The following is a 22,951-nucleotide window of genomic DNA, read 5'->3' on the forward strand; positions in this document are numbered from 1 at the left end:
CATATGTCGAGACGTGTACACAACATAGCATACATCAAACTCCTAACTGCAGAAGCATATGAAATTCTGTTCATCTCCTCAACCTCTTGAGGTGTCTTAGGACATTGTTCCTTCGACAAATAAATTTCATGCCTGAAAGGTAATAAACCTTTCTTGGAATTTTGTATATTATACCTAGACAACATCTTGTCAATATAAGATGTCTGAGACAGTGCTAATGATCTATTCTTTCGATCTTGAAAGATCTATATTCCTAGAACATACTGAGCATCACCCAAATATTTTATTTGGAACTGTGATGCTAACCATCTCTTTACGTCAGCTAGAAAGCTTGTCTCATTCCCAATGAGCAAGATATCATCAACGTACAGAACTAAGAATGCTACAGTTTTGTTGACTATCTTCTTGTATACACAAGGTTCGTCAACGTTCTGTTCAAAGCCATAAGATTTGATCGCAGTGTCAAATCTTATATTCTAGGATCTGGACGCTTTTTCAATCCATAAATTGATCGATTAAGCTTACAGACTTTCTGTTCCTATCCTGTTTCGATGAACCCCTCTAGTTGAGACATAAAAATACTTTGATCAAGATAGCCGTTCAGAAAAGCTGTCTTGACATCCATTTGCCATATTTCATAGTCATAATATGTGGCAATGGCAAGAAGTATTTTTATTGATTTAATCATGGCAACAGGAGAAAAAGTTTATTCATAACCAACTTCTTCTCTTTGGGTAAAACCCTTTGCCACAAGCCTGGCTTTATAGGTCTGTACCTTGCCAGTTTGGTCTCGTTTTCTCTTGTAGATCCACTTACAACCTATAGGTATAACACCTTGTGGTTGATTTACAAGTTCCCAGACTGAGTTGAAGTACATAGACTCCATTTCATCGTCCATGGCTTTTATCCATTGTTTCCTGTCACATCTTTTATTGTCTTCTTAAAAGTTAATGGATCCTCTAAACCATCATCTTGTATGATGTTTTTGGTTTCTATTAAACACATGTAGTGTTCAGGTTATTGAATAACCCTCCCACTACGACGAGGCATTCCCAACTCTTGGAATGGACGTGATGGGACAACAATCGTTGTTGATGGACCAGCTTGATCAACAACTCTTGTTGATTTTTCTGTAGTATCTTTAGACAATTCTTGCAATATTAGTTTACTATGAGGTAGATGATTTTTAATATGATCCCCTTCGAAGAAAGTTGCATTTTTCGATACAAACACTTTATCTTCTTAGGGATCATAAAAGTATCCTCCTCTTGTTTCCATGGGATATCCTACAAATAGGCATAATTTCGAACGTGTTTCCAATTTTTTAGGATTTTATACCAACACGTGTGCTGGACAACCCCAGATACGAAAATGACGTAAACTTGCTTTGCGTTCTTTCTTACAATTGATATGGTGTTTCTGAAAAACTTTTGGATGGAACACCGTTCAGAATATAAATTGCAGTTTATACTGCATATTCCCAAAAGGATTGAGGTAATTAAGCATAACTCATCATAGACCGAACCATGTCCAACAAGGTTCGATTTCTCGTTTCTGCAATACCGTTTTGTTGGGGTGTTCTAGGTGCTGTGAGTTGGGATTGAATTCCATGATCTACTAGATAGTTCTGGAATTGCAAATCCATATACTCACCACCTCGATCAGATCGAAGTGTTTTAATTCCTTTACTTAACTTATTTTCAGTCTCAGCCTTAAATTCTTTGAACTTTTCAAGAGTTTCAGACTTGTAATTGATTAAGTAAATATAGCCATATCGAGAGTAATCGCCAATAAAACTGACGAAGTACTGATATCCTTATCGAGCTTTAACATTCATCGGACCACAAAGGTCTAAATGTATAAGTTCAAGAGATTCTTTGGCACGAAGACCTTTGCCAGAAAAAGATTTTTTCGTCATTTTTCCCTCAAGACATGATTCACATGGAGGTAGGGAACTGTCTTCTAACTGATTTAGATGACCGTTTTTTACCAATCTCTCAATCCTGTTGAGATTAATGTGACCAAGCCTGAGGTGCCAAAGATAGGTGTTAGGAGAAATTTTTCGCTTTTTATTATGAGTTCCAGCCGTTTTAAACATCTCTATATTTATAATATCTTTTGCTTCTGTTGGTTGTAATATGTATAAGTTATTTGCAAGTCTAATAGAACAAATATGAACACCTCTTGAATAAACAAACACTTAATTATATTCAAAAGATACACTATACATATTCTCTAAAAGACAAGAAATGGAGATCAGATTTCTTTTCATCTTAGGTACAAAGAACACATTCTTGAGTGAGATAAAAGAATCTCCAAAAACAACTTCACATCTCCCACTGCTTTAGCTGAAATGATTTCACCTATGCCCACCTTGAAAGTCATCTCATATTCATAAATTCTTCTCCAAGAACTAGTTTCCTATAGAAAAGTACAAACATGATTACCGGCGCCTGAATCTAATATCCAGGTAAGGTGAGAATTTTCCACTATACATGTTTCAACAACTAGTAAATCATATTTACCTTGTTTATTCTTTTCTGCTTTCTTTTCAGCCAGATATTTTGGGCAATTACACTTCCAATGCCCAACCTCTCCACAATGGAAACATTTTCCCTTGGGAGTTTTGTTTTTATTTTTCTTCGCAACGGTTTTCTTTTTCCCTTTTCCTTTCTTTTTCATCTGTACGGTTTTATCTTTAGAAGAAGAAGAAGGACCAACTTTCTTATCATCAATGGGTTTCGTACCAGACGTAGACCCTTTGTAAAACTTTTTCGGTTTAGTAATAACATTTATTTCTTTTTCTTTGAGTTTCATCATCGATTGATAAGTTTTCAATTCATTCAACAATGTCGTTAAGTTATAAGTGATCGTGTTCATTACAGAATTTTTCCTGAACGGCAGATAAGTCTCAGGAAGAGATTCCAGTATCATGTTCACTTGACTTGTTTCGTCTATCATAGCCTTATGAGACTCTACGATGTTAAAATGGACCATCATGTCGAGAACGTATTCTCTCACGTTGGTCCCATCCTTCATACGTGTCACATACACATATTTGATAGTTTCATGTCTAATAGACGATGACGGTTGCCTGAACATCTCCTATAATGATGCCATGATCTCATGAGATGTGGGCATGACCTCATGTTTTTTGTTGAGCACATCAGATATACTCGCCAAGATATAGGCCCGGGATTTTTCAGTTGCCCTTACCCACCTATCATAAACATCCCAAAAGTTTTTGGGCCGCCGTTGAACTGGGAATTGGAGAACGCTCCTCCATTAACACAAACCTCAAGTCATCTATTACTAATATTGTATTGATATTTGATTTCCAATTCGAGTAACCCTCTCCATTAAATTTGTCAGAGGCAAGCAATTGTATAATCGAGTTCGATATTGCTGAAACATTTTAAACAAATTCTATTAAATATGCATCCAAATCCATTTTAGCAAAACTAATAAAGTACCCAATAAATCTTTATTTATTTGCAACGATATTTAAGTGATTTAGAACAAGTTCTACCATGGGGCAGTCAAGAATTCCTTCACAGAAGCAAGACAATTCTTGACCAAATACTATTATCTAGAATAACTCATATCCCAATAGTTCTTTTGACTATTGTTTTCGGTCAAAATCTTTACTAACACTCAGTAATTCTCGTAAGTGTGACCCGCCATTTTTAGATCTTATAGGACGATATGAATATAACTTCGATTGAGAAGATAATATCCAAGACGGAACTATAAGACCCTATTCATTTTACTGAAGCCTGGGTTGTTCCGAATCCTATGCTACAACCCTCCGTAGGATCGCCACGGTTAACGACCAGCTAGTGCCGCATAAAAAGGACGGCAGGCGCAACACAGGAATCTCACAGTTCAAACTAATGGAGGAGACCGTAGAAAATGTTGACACGTTTCCTTTACCCACTTACTATGAACCACTTCCTTCCTTCACCTTGTTATTGACCCATGCAAACACTTTCCGTATGGAGCAGTTGAGATAAAATCGACAAGAAGTCGAGCATGGATTTCACGGTGTGAACTCTTGAGAACGTGAGAGCTAATAACTATATATAAAATATATAGTTAATCTCCCACTGAAGTGTTCTAAATGTTTGGTTTTATTACTTAGGCATGACGACTAATTTCATACAACCTAAGTCTAAGTGGTTTATCCAAAATCCAAATATAACTCTTATAATTGGATTTAACCTACAATGTCTAGTGATAAACTATTTTATTACCTCACATCGCTCACGCAATCTCATAAAATTAATTAACAACTCTCAGTTGTTCGGTCATAATCCCCAGGTAGGAAGTATTTTGTAAAATGTCAACATAAGTACCTCTAGCCTTAGACAGGTTTATGAACTGATATGAGTTTGTAACCGTATTTTATAAGGCAACAATCTATTTAAACGATTAAAATTAGTTGTTAACCTAAGTGAGCATGCAGTTGTTCTTTGTTATGGTTTTTAAAAGTCTAACCAATTTTATAACAACTTACAAAATTTAGACATGCTTAACAACTACAAGATTCAACAAAGGTATCTAATATAACTATTATATTAAACATAACACTAACATGCATACTATATATTATAACAATTATAACATACTGTCAATGCATGTAACATGCTTCCTACGGTGGGGTTTTAAATCTACATGGCATACTGTATGCATATACATGAATTTATTTAATTATCACATACATCTCATGCATAAACAATTAAATACTAACTGTTATGGTTTTCGTTTTGGCATAAACAAGCAAACAGATAGCTAACTATTACAAACAGCTTCATAACCATCTTTGAACCGCTCGAAATGCTTCAAATCGAACCCAAAACAACTTGAACCGGGCTGGATGAGTTTGAACCACAACCATTTGATGCTGAACCGGATTGAACCTTAAGTAAATCGGTCGAACCGGTTGCTCTCGGTCTAACCTCAATATGCTGCTAAGGTCGATCATGTAACACCTGGATGCAATCGTCTAATGTCATTGTCTGGGGTTGAGAGGAAGTACACGATCACAGAGTCTTTGCTGAAAGCTAGACGATCGTTTAGCTCTATCGCATAGGACTAGATGATCGTTTAGTTCTATCGCAGTGCAATCACTTAGCTCCATCACATAGTACTAAGCGATCGTATAACACTATCGCCCAGCACATTCAAGTCATCGTTTAGTATCCGCCACAGCTAAACGATCGCATAGCTCCATCGTATAGAACATCATCGCGTCGTATAGCATTTATCTACACGATCGCTTAGCTCCGCGACCAAACGAACGCTCAGTGTTATTGCGTAGCACTTCATCGTATTGTTTAACGCGCATCGTTGCTAAACAATCGTATAGTGCCATCGTTTAGCAAAATCAACGCATCATCTAGCTCCCATGACAAAACTAAACGATTGCGTAATGCTATCGTATAGCAAATAAACGCATCACTTAGCTCCCACAGGTACACGATCGTTTAGCATTCAACATTACAACGACCAGTGCATATTACTAAACAATCGTTTAGCTTTTCTTCTCATCATGTAACGTCTGGAGCTAAACGATCGTTTAGCAACTGGACCTTAGCAACAAATTTAAGCAGAAGCTGAAAAAACTGGAACAGTAGCTCGACCTTTTTCGCTTGTTTCTTAATTACATCTTAATTTCAACTCTAATGACTCCAAATAAATTACAGACTCTTGCTAACACATAAATGCTCATCAAACAAGAGCCAATTATAAATTTAAATGAGAAATTAAAGAGAATTAAGATGCCAAAACAGATAAAACCATAGCAGTGCATCAGTTTCAAATATCTCATGAAAAGCATCCACCTTGCCAAAATTAGACCGAATTGAAAGCTTAAAAGATGCTCTGATACCAACTGAAAGGGTTAAACAACATGCAACAGAAGTATCAAGGATCCATAAGCATTTTAATTCATTAATTTTGGCAAAAACTAAAGCATGCTTTTCTTAAAAAGTGGTTTTTCATAACATACTTTTGATGAACTCTCCAAGAAAATGTCTGTTCAGCTGCTGTATTCACTTGATATCAATGTGAACCACCTCAAAGCCTTCCCTACTATGCTCTTGGAGCTTTAGGTAGAGTTGTGGTATTCTACGTAGATTGGATAAATTCCTTGTGAATGAGTTGTGGTTGGATTCGAGTCCTTATACTTGGGTTAGGGTGTGGCTGTGAGAAATTTCTGATCATAGTCTTATTCTGGTCACCATTGATGTTTGTGTCACTTGTTCAGTTCCCACGTTCTGTTACTTTAATCATTAGGCTGATTCGGCTGATTTTTTTACTGTTGTGGATTCTATTTGGAAATTACATCCTGGAGTGTCCGCTTTGGTTAGTTTGATGAGGAACTTGAAAGCCTTAAAACCAGTCCTGCGTACAATGTTTGGGAGGAAGATAGAGGGTTTGAGTGGCTTGACTCAAGAGGCCAGAGATAGGATGGAGGTTATTCAGGCTACTGTGGAGTCTAACCCATCTTCTGATATTTTGATTGGGGAAGCTGCCATGGCGATTGAGGAGTTCTGAAGACTAGCGAGATTGGAGGAGGCTTCACTTCGTGAGAAGTCTCATGTTTGGTGGTTGGAGTTGGGGGACCAGAATGCGTCATTTTTTGATCGGTTGTTCCAACATGTTTGGTAAGGAATGGTTTACTTTCGGTGTTTGATTTTGATGGGATTTGCCAGTCTTCTTATAGTAGGGTGGCAGATGTGCTTGTTGAATATTTTAGTAGAAGTTTGGGGTCACAGGGGATGGGTTATAGAGATCTTACGTCCCAGATTGATGCTATTGTATAGTTTCAGTGGCCTGGTGATTGAATACGGGAGATGTGCAGACCAGTTACTAGGGAGGAAGTGCATAAGGTCTTATTCTTAATGAAGTTGGGGAAAGCTCCTGGTCCGGATGGTTTTCCTGTGGAGTTTTATAAATCTGCATGGAGTGTGGTGGAGGATGATTTTTGTTCAGTTGTTTGCCACTTCGTTGATACGTGTTATCTTCCCAATGGGGTGTGAAGGAACTCTATACAAAGAAAATTAGTGAGTGAAAGCGAGATCATTCCAAACCCCATTGTGACAGAACATACACATTTACAGTCAAACAACATCAGTTATGCATAATCTCTAAATTACAGCATACTTCATAAAAATAACACTAAGGATCACGTGAACTTACCCTTGAAGAACTTTTCTTCTCGTTCCCCTCGATCTAACAGCACGAATGTCACGCCTCAGCAATCTCCTTGAACAGGAACAAATAACACTCGACCCTCGAATAGCAAGCAGACACCACCACTAGGCTACCTTGGTATTCTCGATGTGAGAATCCAAGAGTTGTGGGCTCTGTATGGATTTGGTAGAGGGAAGGAGGAATTGAATGGTCGTATAGACGATCGAGTAAGTGGGAGAAATCCGGAGTTTATTGTATAGACTGAGTACTTGATCGAACGAGTGTCTATCGTATAACAAACTCGATGCACGATCGTTTATGCTCTCAAACTATCGTATAGCTATATTCTTTTGTGCATTCGATTTTCAATCGCATATTGATCGTTTTTTCAAAAAATGAAAATGATTTTCATTTTATCTACCAGTTACCACAACTTATCACAACTTCCCACTATGTTGGTTATTAGAAAAAAAAATCGAAACCAATTATCCCATAATTGATTTAATTACAAATAAATAATATATTCATAACCTATAATTTTAATATCACATCTCATGCAATATATAAACAATAGTTCTTTTTCTCCTTTATGACATTTAATAATAATTCCTCAAATTAATGTATCTAATACATCAAATCAATTATATCACATATAATTAGTTTTAATTATATCATATATAATCAAATTTCCTCTTGTTAATTTAAACACTTCAAACTAACCCAAAAACCGATTCTCAACATGAATCCATTGAGCTATCAAGAGAACCTTATGAACCTATAGCTTGAAGCTCCAACGGTACGCGAATAACTGACTAAACTCTTTAATCACGATATTCACCATTCGTTAACTATCGAGCATTCCACTAAAGACCAATAACTGCACTCTTCGCACTATTATGTCCATTGGATATAACCAATCAACAGTACGCTGACCCTTCACAAATCGCTCGTAAGTACAGCTGAGCCAATTTACCGTTTTACCCCTGTAATTACATCTAACGTCTTAAGTACCATTATTCCTTTAATGAACAATACATCAATTGTCATGGCAACCTGCGCAATCAAAATATCCTTAAGGGAGCAATTTATCTACTTATCCCTGAATCGGGGAATGAATGGATTCCGTCTTGTGTAGCTGAGTTCTCAGCTCCCCAATCAGAAGAATCCCTAAAGTGGTAGGTTTGAGTCGGCAATCTGGCCACTCACACCCATACAGATCAAAGGACCGCCCTCATAGGCAAATGTTCATAATTCACTCAGGATTAAGGTCATGTTACCTATGGTCATCCTAGTGAAATGAAAGTCTCTGTCATGAACGACATTATATAACGAGACTAAACATTTCGTGGTCCGGTCTTATACAAACTCTTTTGTATAGAGTATCCCTGCTCGCATATCTAAAACACGAATGGTTAGGATCAAACTATTTGTAGCACTTTACAATACTTGTAACATTAATAGTATAGACCACACTCGTAACGTCATCAGGATAAGGTTTCCATCCTATATCTATATATTACAGACCATTTAGGTTATCACTTAAAGCACGATCCACTTATATGTCATCACATACATGTTTAACTTACAACGATAACCAGGAATTTTAGTTTATTGGTCTGTGGTTAATGCAACTAAAATATCTCATATTTCATAGACAGTAGTGAATAAAATATCTCATAAGATTACATCACAAAATGTTTGTTCATACATGTGTTTACAAACTACAGGATCCTACAAGATTTAGGGCATCAACCCCAACAGGGTGAATGTCACGACTCTTACCCTTACCCATAAGAGACTTGGGGTTGATCGTATAGAGGATTTTCGCCCTATTGCTTATTGTAATGTGATATATAAGTGCATCTCTAAGATGATTGTTGATAGACTTCGTGTGTGTTTGCCTTAGTTTATTAGTGGGAACCAATCACCATTTGTACAAGGGCGAAGTATTACTGATAACATTCTTTTGTGCTAAGAGCTTGTTGGGGGTTATCAGCTTAACAGGGGAAAACCGCGTTGTGTGATGAAGGTGGATCTTCAGAAAGCTTATGACTCTGTTAATTGGGACTTTTTGTTTGGTGTTCTTCTGGCTATTGGAACACCTTTAAAGTTTGTGAGCTAGACTCGTGCTTTTGTTACCTCCTCATTTTTCTCTGCGATGATTAATGGAACTCTTGATCGATACTTTTCTGGTAGGAAAGGGTTGTGGTAGGGAGATCCTCTATCTTCGTTTTTGTTTGTGGTGGTTATGGAGGTCTTATCCCATATGTTGAACAATCATTCTTCCTCTTTTGTGTTTCATCAGGTGTGAGAAGGTGAGGTTGACTCACTTGTCGTTTACGGATGACCTCATGATTTTTTGTGCGGCTGATTATGCCTCGTTGAGCCTTGTTAAATCAATTTGCGGGGTTGTCTAGGTTGGTGGCTAATGTTGGGAAGAGCTCTATGTTTGTGGCCGGTGCTTCTAGTGATGTTGTGATGGACCTAGCTAGGAGTATGGGGTTTGCCCTAGGGTTTTAACATGTGCGTTGTCTTGGGTTGCCTTTGCTGTTGGGTAGGTCAAAGGTTGGGGACTGTGCCCCGCTGATTCAGAAGATTACTGCGAGGATTAGAAGTTGGGCTGCGGGATCTCTCTCTTTTGCGGGGCGCATGCAGTTAATTTGATCGGTGTTGTAGAGTTTCCAGTTTTACTGGTCTAGCGTATTTGTGTTGCTTGTTTTTGCTGGCCAGGAGGTGGATTGTATATTACGGGCATACTTGTGGTGTGGGCGGGCCGGTGGTAGAAGAGGTGTGTGTGTTGCTTGGGATGAGGTTTGTTTACCGAAATCTAAAGGGGGTTTATGTATACACCATACATCCTTCTGGAATGTGGAAGTTAACTTGAAATTGTTATGGTTATTGTTGGTGCAGTTTGGATCGTTGTGGGTTGCTTGGATAGAGGCGTATGTACTTAGGGGGCGATCTTTATGGGTAATTTGCTTGGAGTTGAGGCCGCGTGGTGTCTGAGGACGATCTTGCTTTGTCGGGATAGGCTTAAGTCGTTGGTCAGGATGCAAGTTGGTAACGGAAGGAGATGTTTTGCTTGGTAGGATCCGTAGTTGCCTATGGGGTCTATCTTGGAGAATTATGGGGAGATGATGATCTATGATGCTGCTAGCCGTTGTGAGGCTAGACTCTCATATTTCTTATCTGATAATGGTTGTTGGCGTTGGTCTATGATATATTGGGAATTGCATGATCTGTAGGGTTTGGTTCAGGATGTGGTTCCAAGGGTGAGTGAGAAGGATAGTTGGGTTTGGATTCCGAGTGTTAATGGTCGTTTCATTGTTACCAGTGTGTGGGAGAGTTTGCGTCCTATGCATTCTAGGGTATCTTGGGCTTTTCTGGTTTGGTCTAGGGCCAATATTCCAAGGCATTCATTTTGTACTTGGATGGCGGTGAAGGATAGGTTGGGTACTCGAGATTGGTTGAAGAGATGGGATCAGTCGGTGGACAGTGCTTGTCTGTTCTGTTTGGGTGAGGTAGAGTCCAGGAATCATCTGTTCTTTGACTGTGTGTTTGGGCGTGAGATTTGGGAGGGTTTGGTGCGCTTGTTGGGTTCGTCTCATCGTGTTGCTGGGTGGGATGCGGAATTGAGTTGGGTGTGTTGGATGGGGTCTGGTAAGGGTGTGAGGAGTAAGTTATTTAGAGTTTTCTGGTGTGTGTCAATTTACTTTGTTTGGCAAGAGAGGAATCGTCGGTTACATGGCGGTCAGCCGAGATTGGTGTCTACTGTGTTTCAGCTAATTGTCTCATGGTTCGTGTGTGTGCTACTTCGTGGCGGATTGATCTTCATAGATTTATCTACTTTGTTTTCTTCGTTCTTTGTTTGGATACTTTTTCTCTGTATGTCCAGTTTCTGCAATTCCCGGATTGTGGGGTGTTTTTGTTCTTCTGGTTGTTTTGTTTTATGCTTGTTTTTTCCTCTTTGTTGGTTCTGGCTTTCGCCAGTTGACGTCTTTGTAGGTGCTTTTTTTTTACTTTGGTGCCTTGATCCTGGGCTGTGAGATCCCTCTAGTTGTTGTATAATAATATTACCTATAAAAAAAAAATAAAAAAAATAAAAACTCTACATAATAGTTTTTACATTTTTTTTGCAATTATTGTTTTTTATTTGACTAAAGGTTTCTTCATCTTATGACTTTTTTTTTTACAAATTAAATTTATTTGTAAAAAACTTATGCCATTAATCTTCTTTTTTATTATTAAATGCGTGAAAAATGAATTGATGTAATAAATATAAAATAATAAATAAATAATTATCTATTAGAATAGAAGATATCTTGCCTTCTCTCTATTCATAGTCTCATGCATTTGTTTTTTTGACTTGTTGGAATGTAAAAAATAATTATTTTTCCTTGGTGGAAAATTAATCATTCATGGTATATCTCAAAATTGTTCACATTTATTTATTTTAATTTTGCAAATGTTGCATATCATTGCATTTGTTAAGTCATGTAATTAACAAAACATGATTATATTCTTTAGAAAACTGAAAGCCTATGTGAATCTTAATGTATTATGTTTATATATAGTTTCATGCATTTGTATTTTAACTTATTGTAAAATAAAGAATAATTATTATGACATTATTATGAGTTTTTTTTCTACATTTATTTTATCTTTAATAGAAAAAAGTGAGATAGCTTTACATGATTAAAAAAAAACCTTAAACTTGCATCTGATAATGATATAAGGTTTTTCTTGATTAATGTTAAATTAATATTTACAATATCGAATAAAATCTAATCGTGGTTTTATTTAAAAAGTTAACTGCTGTTTTTTAAAAACTTAAAACAATAAAACAAAAGAAAATAAAATAGATGTGGTGTTATTTTAAACTTATTAAGAAACCATTTGTAAATTTTCTTTTTATATAATTGCTTTGAAATTTATCCTGACTGTAAATTAAACAGATATTCAATATACCTTTCTCGGACTCTCGTTCCCATAGAAAATGGTATAAGATTCTCCAACTTCATCTAATTTTAATTTTTTAGGCTTGTTGCCTTTTTTAAAAAAATAATAATAATAATTTATTTATTTTTAACAATATATAAATATGCATGGGTTATGTAAAACTCTTGAAACACACATTAATTGAGAAATCAATTTGCTCCCAACTTTCTCATTCTCTACTTTACTAAATTTTTTACATATCTAGTTACGCAATTTTAAAAATTAAAAAAATACTTTTTAGAATTTTTTTTTTTTAAAATTTAACTCTTTTATTCAAGAAAAATGCATCTCGGTGTAAGAAAGTGAACGAAAATAGGTTAGAGAAAGTGTTGAATTTTATATATATATATATATATATATATATATATATATATATATATATATATATATATATATATATATATATATATATTTCTTTTTTTTTTTTACAATATGTGAGATGGAGGAACCGAACATCTAACTTTAAAGTTGAGGTTGATAATACAAACAATATGTCAGTTGAGTTATAATAATTTTTTGTGTGTTAAGTTATAAATTGAAATATAGAAAAGAGAGGAAGTAGAAAATAGATGTGAAATGGGGCGGAGATGGACAAAATTTCAATCTATATCTTAAAGCTTTGAGGTTGTTTGGGGCATTGGGTCAAGTTCATATGTCTAAGGAGTTCAGATATTTTTAAAATTCATATGTCTGTGTTTGGAGAGTAGAGTTGTTAATTTGTCTGAGTTAATAAGTATGTGTTTGGGATGTTGAGTTGAGTCCATAGGTTAGAGGTATCTGGTGCAATTTGTTCAGACCAGAATAATATGCAATTATAAGGATTATTTTTGTTTGTAAACTTTTTTATTTAAAAAATTCCACCAACCTTTTTTAGAATAAAATATAAATTGTATTTTTATTTTTAAATACACATGTATTGGAAAATACGTCTATGGTTTAATTTTGGATAATTTATTTCAAAATTTTAATATAAGCAATCATTTTACAAATTTGTACACTTGACGTTTGTAGTTAAGTTTGACAAAATTATTTAGATTCCTTTAAACAAAACAATTTTGAATTTATATAGTATGTGAAATATCCTCAAAATGTAACCATATGATAATGACCCTATCAATGGCCATATTACATCGTTGACACAAAAGTATGTAATAGTTTATGAAAGGGCCACATTCTACAACCGAGTTACATGATGCACAATATATATATACAGTACCTTTTTATCTATTAGGGGAGACGATTAGAAAACAATTTGTCTTTTGAATATCACTAATGACTAGATCTATAAAGATCGCTTAAATTTTTCTTTTGCTCACATGTTGATGAACTCTATTGAAAAGTTCTTCTATCATATACATATAACTTCCACCACACACATTGCATAATTGCAAGTCAATGTCCATGTGGACAAATTCCGTTTTTCTTTAGAGAAAATTTCATCTCCTCTAACGAAAGAGACAATGTAAGCATCTGATCTAGAGCTTTTTTTGATGAACTTGCTCTATTAGGACAACCCTTTTTCATTTACCTATTTGCATTTTCAACGACCTATCATCTTCTAAAAATCTTTGTTAAAACTGTTGTTAGACTCTACTGGTCTACCATCCACTTGACTTGCACTTGTGTAATCCACATTGTATTAATACATGCTTGACTTGCACCTTTCACAAAACGAAACTGATCCATCCATTAAATTTATCAACATCAAACTTTACTAGACTCATAGTGTTTGACACATCTGCTTCGCTCTTAGCAAATTAAAAAAAAATACTAAACACTCCACACTATTCACAATATTATAGCACTTTTCAATAATTCTTTTTTGATGTGGAAGTTCAAGCAATGATGCCACCATAAAACATACTAAAAAATTCAAGAAACTATGAACCTAAAGCTCTGAAATCATTTGTTATGGACCACGACCCTCCACAACGGTATGATATTATCAATTTTGTACATAAACTCTCATGTCTTTGCTTTTAGTCTATCCATAGGTCAATATTCGGTATGCGCATGTTTTTTTAATTATTTTGACAATATGTGAGATGAAGGAATAGAAGTTCTAATTTTGAAAGTCAATACTACAAATTTTATGTCAGTTGAGTTAGGCTCATATTAAACTTTTAAGTTTGTATGGGAAGATTACAAGCGTCGTATAATTGTAAGGCGGTGAGATGCCACGTGGAGGAGTATGATAGGTAGAAAGGTGAAAGAAGTGGGGACATGGGAATAGATAGAGAATAGGGAAAAGAGGTTAAAGTGGGGGCCTTGTAATCAAAAGGGCAGAGATATAAGATATTGGTGAAGGGTACCCTACATCAATTTTGTACGTAAATCTCTGCCTCCTGCCTCTTCCCTTGTCGGACAACTCTCTCTCTCCAAACAAACACACACATATATATATATACCTTATAAAAATAGCCATATTTATCTTAGATTTAAACTGTGATTGGATGAAATAAAATTTTTAGAATAAATATTTGTACACTTTTACCAAAAAGAGTAAAATTGATTTTGTTTTTCAAAAACTTTCTGCTTCACTGTGATATTAAAAAAAGTAGACATGCTCAATATTTGTTTATTACTAGATAACTATACTTTTTAGAACTAAAAATTATTTAATTAATTAAATCCTGCACACCAATGTATAAATGAGAATTATTCTTGAAATTAATTTTTTAGGCTGCACCCGATGGATAAGCGGGAATCCCTTAATATGGTAAATTTATTTCCTATAATTTGTAAATAGTTAGAATTTAGTTCTTAAATTTATAATTAGAATTTAGTCTCCATAGTTTTCTAAAATTTTCATAAATAATTTATACAATAAATTTTTTTATCAAACTATAGGAATTATTTATGAGATCTTATCAAACCATAAGGACTAGATTCTAATTTTTTAAATTATATGGATTAAAACCTAATTTTCTCTAAATTCATAAGTTAACCTATTATTTTTGGACCACAAGATATTAATAAAAATTCGAATATTGATCAGTATAATATATATAAATATACCGAATTACAGATAGAAGTTCGCAGCGTGAAAGTCGGAAATAATGGTATGCTGTAACGTCGTTAAACTTTATTATAATTTATTATTATTCTTTCTCAAACAGAAAAATTATAATTTATTATTATTATATTATTATTGTGATTATTATTACTGTAGGACTTTTTTTCAAAGTGGAAAAAAAATTTATTATTATCATGTCAAAATTTTTATTTTTAGATTTTAAAAGTATCGAATAGACTTCTAAAAATTTATGTCCATTTGATCTCGAAAGTTTAAAAAGTTCTTAAAGTTTCAATTTTGTGTCTAATAGTTTATTGATATTTTTACTTTTTTTTTTTAATTATAATTAACAAATCTACACGAAACAAAATTGATAACTCAAAATCTTTTTCGACATAAATTTCAAACTTATGTATAATATATCAATTAATTTTGAAATTTTGTTAATATATTAGAGATCTATTAAATAAAATTACAAGTTTAAGGACATATAGTTTTATTTTTTTATCGAGAGACATTTTAGTGATAATCTTGAAAGTTTGAATCCAGTAAACTTGTAATTTAATATTATTATTATTATAGTTATTATGTTTAATAAAAGGGTATGATGTAGATATTTAGCAACAACCACCACCATTTCCACACACACATATTGAAAATGATACATAGAAAAGAAAATATTGTTGATTCAAAATAATAATAATAATAATTTTTATTTAGTGAGGAAGTGTATTATTGGATTGAAATGGTTAAATTGAGATTCAATAATTTTGGGAAAATAGGAGAAGTTCAAAATATATCTTATGCTGTCTTAACAACAAACATGTAGGTTTTTCATGTCTTTGTTGACAAACCAAACCCTCCACTTATTTCTATATTTTCTACATTCAAAGAACCTTCTTTGAACATAATTTTCAAATATCTTTTCTTCATATTAAACTGTCTTCACTTTTTTTTTTCTCCCTTCTTTCCACTTAATTTCTTCTTGGGTTATAGAACTGATATTTGATCCTTAAAGTTGAAAAAATATCAATAATGTTCTAACATGTTCTATGAATGATGTTTGAGTTATTCAATTAGAGAGAAAAAAGACTAATATAAACTAAAAAATAATCATTTATTTTAAAGATAAAATTAATGTTAATTAAAATTTATTTGAGGATTAAGTGACAAACTAGTTTCAAGTTTTTGGTGGCATAAATATTAAACTGATTGAGTTAATGGTAAGTACCTATTAGAGCACAAAATTAAATATTCAAACAAGAAGCATATTAGGATTAAATAAGATAGAACCCTAAAAGCTTAAAAATTCACAATCCAAACTTGACCTAATCCCAAAAAAAGAGGCTAAATCTAATAAAAATATTATGCTTACTGATTATGTGAAACAATTAAAAGATTGAAGTCATTTTTATTCATCTTTAAAAGAAAGAAATTTGCATACATTAATATAGTTCAATTGTTGTACAAACATGAACTCTCAACCAAGAAATTAAAGGTTCAAATTCTACACATTGCATAGTGTTGAACAAGAGAAGTTTTTTATTTACATTTTAGCACAATATGATTCTCGAGACTTGGCAGCTAAACTCATCTCCATTTTAAGTCAAAAACCTAGTGTCGCTTGCCAATGCCAATGATCATACGTGGCAATCACTTCCCTTATCTCTAAAATGTTTTTAAAAATGTTTTAAGCAAGTATGAAGACTTGAACCATCAAATTCAAAGAAATAACCATATGAAAAATACTATTATCATTGAACTATGTTCGGGTTTTAGAGATAGACATAAAAGTTCATCATAAACTAAATGAAATGTTATTAAAGTAGTACTACTGAAACTGTATGTCAAGAAATTTCAAGCAACAAAATCTCATCCGATTGCAAACTTAAATTCAAGTCCCATCTCATAAATGAGAAAGGGTAAACGGCAAAAAAGAAAGAAAAAAAAGGGAGGGATTGTTTTTAATTTCACCTGCACTTTATTCAACACAAAAAATGCCTTCCCTTGCCCCACAGCTTACTCATGTAAATAAATCTCCAAGCAACTTGTTTCCACTCCACATTTATGACAGGTGAAATTGGGGCATAGGAGGTATAAAGTAAGAAAATTTGTAATTCCTTGACAACATACTAAACAACAGAGTCAAAATGAACAAAATAAGCAAAAGTTTCAACCAGATTGATCTTGTAAAGTCTCTGAACCACCTGGTAATGAGCATGAAACAGAGGTCACCTCTTCAGCTGTGCCATCTGCTACGATTTTTGAATCGGTAGTTCGGCGTTTGTTGTTTGATGGATCGGCTTTCTGAACCCATTCAGAAGATTTAGATAACGTCTGGGGCAAGGTCTCGTGTGAAGACATTGTGAAGTTGTTGCTGGGATACTTCATAAAAGATGAATCAAGCACAGGCAGAGTGAAGCCATAATTATAAGGATATGTTGCAGATGGGTGATCAAATTTACAACTTGGGCCATACTTGCAGAGCCCATACATATTGTAGTATGAACATATAGCTTGTCCCTGTACGAAGCAGCCAAGCAAGAAATAAACCACATTGTGGGAGAATGAGGAATAAAGATTTAACTGATTACCAGCTAAATTGATTTCAGAAAAAGCAACTCATTAAGCAGCAGAGATTTAGAGCTTGTAGTCTATCTGTCTTTTCACAAATCATTGTCATTGAAATAGTTCATGATTCCATTTCTACTGTAAAGGGAAAAGATGAAAATATGTATTTGTAAGCCTTTTGCATTGTTAAGAACAAGAACTTACGGGTCTTGAAGGAAGTCCGAGTGCATTTGTCGCTGATTGTGCAATTCTTTGTTTTGGATGATGGAATTTGCAATCAGATCCATACTTGCAGGTGCCATTGTTCATAAAATAACGGCATTCTGGTTGATCAGGTCGATCAGGTAGTGTTGGAGTAGATGTTGATAAGGCCAACTGCCCATTAGAATATGACTCTTCCAAATTGACAGAATTGTAACCAAGATTGGGAAGAATAGGACTGACATTGCCCTGATAGAACATGACAATGGTCACAAATAATACAGAGGCAACATCACTGAACCAAAAGCTTCAGTTCAATTGAATACAAGGCAACTTCATCTAAAACCACCCAAAGGAAACCAGAAGAGTTGAAACCTCCTCTCAAGCATTCTATGCGCAAGTAAAATTTACCATGCGTTTTACATAGTTCATAAATTTCCAAAAAGTAGAAAGAAACAAAAATAAATTACAGATTATATCACTTATCCTTTATTCCTCAAAAGTTATATATATATTGATAAAAGATAACGGAAATTACAAGATAAACCAAGTGTTGGAGGAACTTGGACCCTCTCTCTTGAGATCTTAAAGAAGGCCCTAAATCACTCACCAAAATATTGCCTATCTTCCTCATTCCCTATCCCTCTATTTATAACTCAATTCCATAACAAATTCTCTATTTAATTATTCACATACCCCTCTAATAACCTTAAGAATGCCCTAATAGCATTACTCTTAGATATTCATGTCCAACAGAAAAATGTCGAACCGACAACACTATCAAAGCATCTAACCCACCCATCTTGACAGGCACATCTAAATTGAAACAATAGGAAGACAAATATCTGCTATCAAGCAAGACGAAAGCATGCCAATGAACAAACATGCAAGAAGTTGTGCCAACTAAATTGAAACAACCAACACATAAACTCTCAAGAACTGGAATATTTGGAACATCCCAATTTCTATCTATCACTAACGTGCTTCATAATCCCTAAGCAGCCATCCTCAATGAGGCTTCAGGACAAGGCAGAATCCCAAGGTTTTATATATTTCACAAGAGAAATAAAAAATAAATAAAAAGAGAAAAAAAAAAAAGAACATGATGGATATAATAGCATCTTTCATCAGAAATCATCGCATTAAGAAAATCAGTAGAACCGTTGTTCATTCAGACAGATACGAACCACGTAAGTATTCCAGTCTTGAGCAGCTATGGCACCCTGTGAAGGAGAAACCAAGACAGGCACATAAGATTGTTGGCCTTGTACACATGGACCGGGCATATATTGTACTCTAGGTAATGACCAAGCAGGAATTCCACCAGTATATGGCACACCAGATGAAGGCATGAATGGAGTGCCTGCAGAACCCAAAGCACCAGGTCTAGCTTGAGGTAACATAGTTCCAACTGGTGATGGCTGGGGATGATTGAACTTGCACGAAACTCCAAATTTACATGATCCAGTGCGCAAATAATAAGGGCACGATTTTTCTTCCTACAAAAACATTAGGTAAATCGAAATCATTATGAAAATTGCAAATGCCTGCATTCTCTCATGTGTAACCAATTAGCTAAGATGCAAATAAGCAGATAGCATAGCACAAAATTGATAAACCAATAGCATAGCACAACATTGATAAACCAAGACTTCACACCTGTCTCATTGGAAGGCCTAAAATATTAAATGTAACAGGCCCAGCTCCACGCCTATCTCTTGGATGATGATACTTACATGATCCTCCATATTTACAGGTCCCTGTCTTCAGAAAATACTGCAAATGTGTTTGAAAACTATTAATTCAATACATCAAAAATGTCACCAAATAGCCCTGAGATGAGTCTCCCATAGAGGGGTTATCTCATTTCACTGCTCAAGACAGTTTTCAAATCTAGGCTATAGTCTTCATTCAGATTGTCCAAAAAGTTTCGAAAAATTATCATGTAGGTGGAATTACGACAGGACTCTGTCAACATCTAAGAAACTCAATCTCGACAATAATACCTCACAGTCGGGCTGCCCAATTCTTTCTGGAAGTTCCCCATTATACAGAGCACCCTGTATGATTTAAGAAATAGTTTAAATCAATTTTCAGTAGATAGAAGATCATCAGAACCAAGTAAAGCATAGATGATAATGAGAATCAGCTTCAATCAAGAGATTCCAGTTTTCTTCCATAATTAAAAAAAAAAAAAAAAAAAGAACTTATACCTGAGCAACGTAAACAGGATGATTAAAACGACAATTACTTCCATAGCTACAAGACCCAGTTCTCATATAATATAAGCAATCAGGTTCCCCAGGTCGATCGGGGTAAGGGCTTGATTCAGCCGCATCGCCTCCATCTTGATTATCACTGATTTCTAACCGCCATAGCGCCTCTGAGATATCTGATTCCAAAAAGGGGGAAATAAAAAATCAATAGATCAAAATGTGATGGAACAACAAAATGATCTACACTTCACAAGGAACTAACTTCCTTCAGTTTTTTCCCCTAAACCGTCAAAAGATGCTTCAAACACTAAATAACTACAAGGAACAAAATCAATATCGCCAAATAAGAATGAAATTAAATCCCTCAATGCCTCATATGCATCGAAACATGATTGAAGTTCTTCAAAACCATATAACAGTAATTACTCGAATACATTAACCCAGAATCATCTTTCAATAAAGACAGACATAAAAGAACAATAAAATCAGTAATTTCATCAAATTTTTAACACACTTCAACACTAGCAAAACAGTTGGAACTAGAAATAAAAACCCCGATCATGAAAAATCCCGAGTGATTAGATGGTTATCACAAAGAAACGAGGATCAGATCCTCATAATCCCATAAAAGTGCATTGAAAAGAAAGAAATCGTTGAAGCTTCTGTGTTACCAGGGGATTGGTTAGGACCAGCATTCCTCTGAACTTGCAGATTATCTGGCATCGGTAGTAGATATTAAAAAAAAAACCCTTCAAATGCTTTTCAAATCCAACCAATCAAGCTGAAGAACCTCCTCAAATCTCCCGGGAAAATTCAGAGAAAGATTATAAAACTAAAAACAAAACAAAAAACAAAAAAAGAAACCCTCTCAAATCCCCCAAAAATTCCTTTTAAAAAAGCAAAAAAAAAAAAAAATTAATTAATGGTATGATCTTCCGCGAATAACAAAGATGATCTGAGTCTGAAATTGATGAGAGAAACCAATTTAGAAATTTTATAAGGAACTAAGGCGAGAAGGGAATCGCGGATAGATTGTGAAGAATCAATGTGAAATCCACTATTATTCCAATTCGATAAATTCCTTTTTTTTTTTTTTTTTACTTTCTTTTCTTTTCTTTTCTTTTTTTTTTCCCCCTCTCTTTTCCCAATTAACGATAAAACAAGTTTCTTCACGCTCGTGTACGAATAATAAATACGGCAAGTGTATTGAAATGACGAATTTGCCCCCGGCGTGCCGCTGTTAAATACCTTCCGTTTGTCGTTGCTGAGGTGCGTAATAAAGCGGTAGTTACGTCGTTAATTCATTCATAAATACATGGGCGTGTTTGGCTTCCATTATTATCGTTATTATTATTACCTATTTTTTAATAAGTCAACATTTAAGAAATTATTCAATCTATTATTATTATTATTTCTGCAGGTAATTATATTGTAATATTGATTATATAAAACAAATATTTAGGACAAAATACCCAAGTTTTTACCAATTTTTACCTGAAATTTTCAATTTTATCAAATTTAATTTAAATAATGTGTTATAATTCTATAAACGTTAGCTGTTTTGTTTATTCTCATGCTCATTTCAATAAAAAGAAATTTAAAAGTTTCATAAACTCACATAACTTCAATTAGATCAATTTTTGCATAAAATTAAGTTCAGTTTAGTTGATGTTATAGAATTTACAAAATAATAATAATAATATCAAGTTTAAAGTCAATATCGCATTACTCATCTAAATTTGAGGTGTAATTTGATGAAATTTGATAATAATAATTCTAATTTTACGAGTAATTTTTTTTTTCCAAAATTCAATATTGAAAATCAATCAATAAAGAGTAAAGTTTAGTTCATGAATAAAACTTTGCAAGATTTAGTTGTTTGTAAAAATAACTTCATTTAGTAAATTCAATCACTAAAATAGGTGGGAACATGAGTATGTTCAATTGACATTGGGATTGCAATATCAATTTTGAGGTCATAAGTTCGATTTTCAATGGCACATGTTGTCCGGGAAAGAAATGCTATGAATGGTGAAGATTTTTTCCCTTTTTTTTTTTTATCTTATCAAATTAATAACAAGTTACAAATAGCATTATTTTTTCCTGAAGTCTTCTAAGGCATTAGGTGTGTCTGACCTAATTTTAGAAGTAATACAATCTTAATTGAATTAATTCATATCATTAGATGTAATGACGTAATTTAATTTTATTAATTTATATCTTGATTTTAGTTTTAACAATAACCAATATTTTCCTTTTATGCTTCATGTTATAAACTTTGATACTTTATTAAGTTTATGACCGATGGTAAACAAATATCTGTGTATATATATATCTAAAAGAGTAAATAAGAATAGTTACACACATGGAATAAAGTTGGAAAAAAATGTATTTCTCTCTTTTTTTTATATTCAAGGAAATTATTATTTATTGTCTTTACTCTTTTTTTTTTTTTCTCCTTTCACTTTTTGGAATTAGAGTGGGCCTGAAGAATCCACGATGCCTTCTTCCTTCCTTTATTTATTTATTTTAATTTGTTTTTCTTTAAATAAAAATAATTGCTTTGCTATTTGTTTGTAAGAAAAAAAATAAGTCATTAGAATTTGAGAAATTTAGTACACCAATCTTGTGCCATTAAGTTCTGTCGTGTGATTTTCTAAAATGATTGATTTAATGTTTAATAGAAAAGTTACACGTCGTACATTAAAAAAAACAACTTAATATCTATTCTCGACAAATAAAAAAGCAAAAA

The 22,951-nt window shown here is 33.8% G+C and overlaps 2 protein-coding genes across 2 annotated transcripts; one reads left to right on the forward strand and one right to left on the reverse strand.

Moving 5' to 3' along the window:
* Positions 1 to 6,857: 6,857 nt before the first annotated feature.
* Positions 6,858 to 11,202, forward strand: LOC150033176 (uncharacterized). Its single transcript, XM_090306304.1, has 8 exons — positions 6,858 to 7,037; positions 9,194 to 9,310; positions 9,394 to 9,512; positions 9,615 to 9,698; positions 9,928 to 9,985; positions 10,108 to 10,167; positions 10,443 to 10,857; positions 11,093 to 11,202. Exons 1-8 carry the CDS (start codon positions 6,858 to 6,860, stop codon positions 11,200 to 11,202), a joined length of 1,143 nt encoding a protein of 380 aa, XP_090162430.1.
* A 5,967-nt stretch (positions 11,203 to 17,169) lies between these two features.
* Positions 17,170 to 21,362, reverse strand: LOC120088331 (zinc finger CCCH domain-containing protein 3-like). Its single transcript, XM_039045551.2, has 7 exons — positions 20,871 to 21,362; positions 20,197 to 20,375; positions 19,990 to 20,043; positions 19,643 to 19,759; positions 19,171 to 19,482; positions 17,987 to 18,232; positions 17,170 to 17,734 (listed from the first exon to the last, which is right to left on the reverse strand). The coding sequence occupies exons 1-7, from the start codon at positions 20,920 to 20,922 to the stop codon at positions 17,384 to 17,386; spliced, it is 1,311 nt and encodes a 436-aa protein (XP_038901479.1). The 5' UTR covers positions 20,923 to 21,362; the 3' UTR covers positions 17,170 to 17,383.
* Positions 21,363 to 22,951: the final 1,589 nt, after the last annotated feature.

The sequence above is a fragment of the Benincasa hispida genome, chromosome 10 (assembly GCF_027475165.1).
Source record: "Benincasa hispida cultivar pf3 chromosome 10, pf3_genome.v1.1, whole genome shotgun sequence".
NCBI classification, from domain to species: domain Eukaryota; kingdom Viridiplantae; phylum Streptophyta; class Magnoliopsida; order Cucurbitales; family Cucurbitaceae; genus Benincasa; species Benincasa hispida.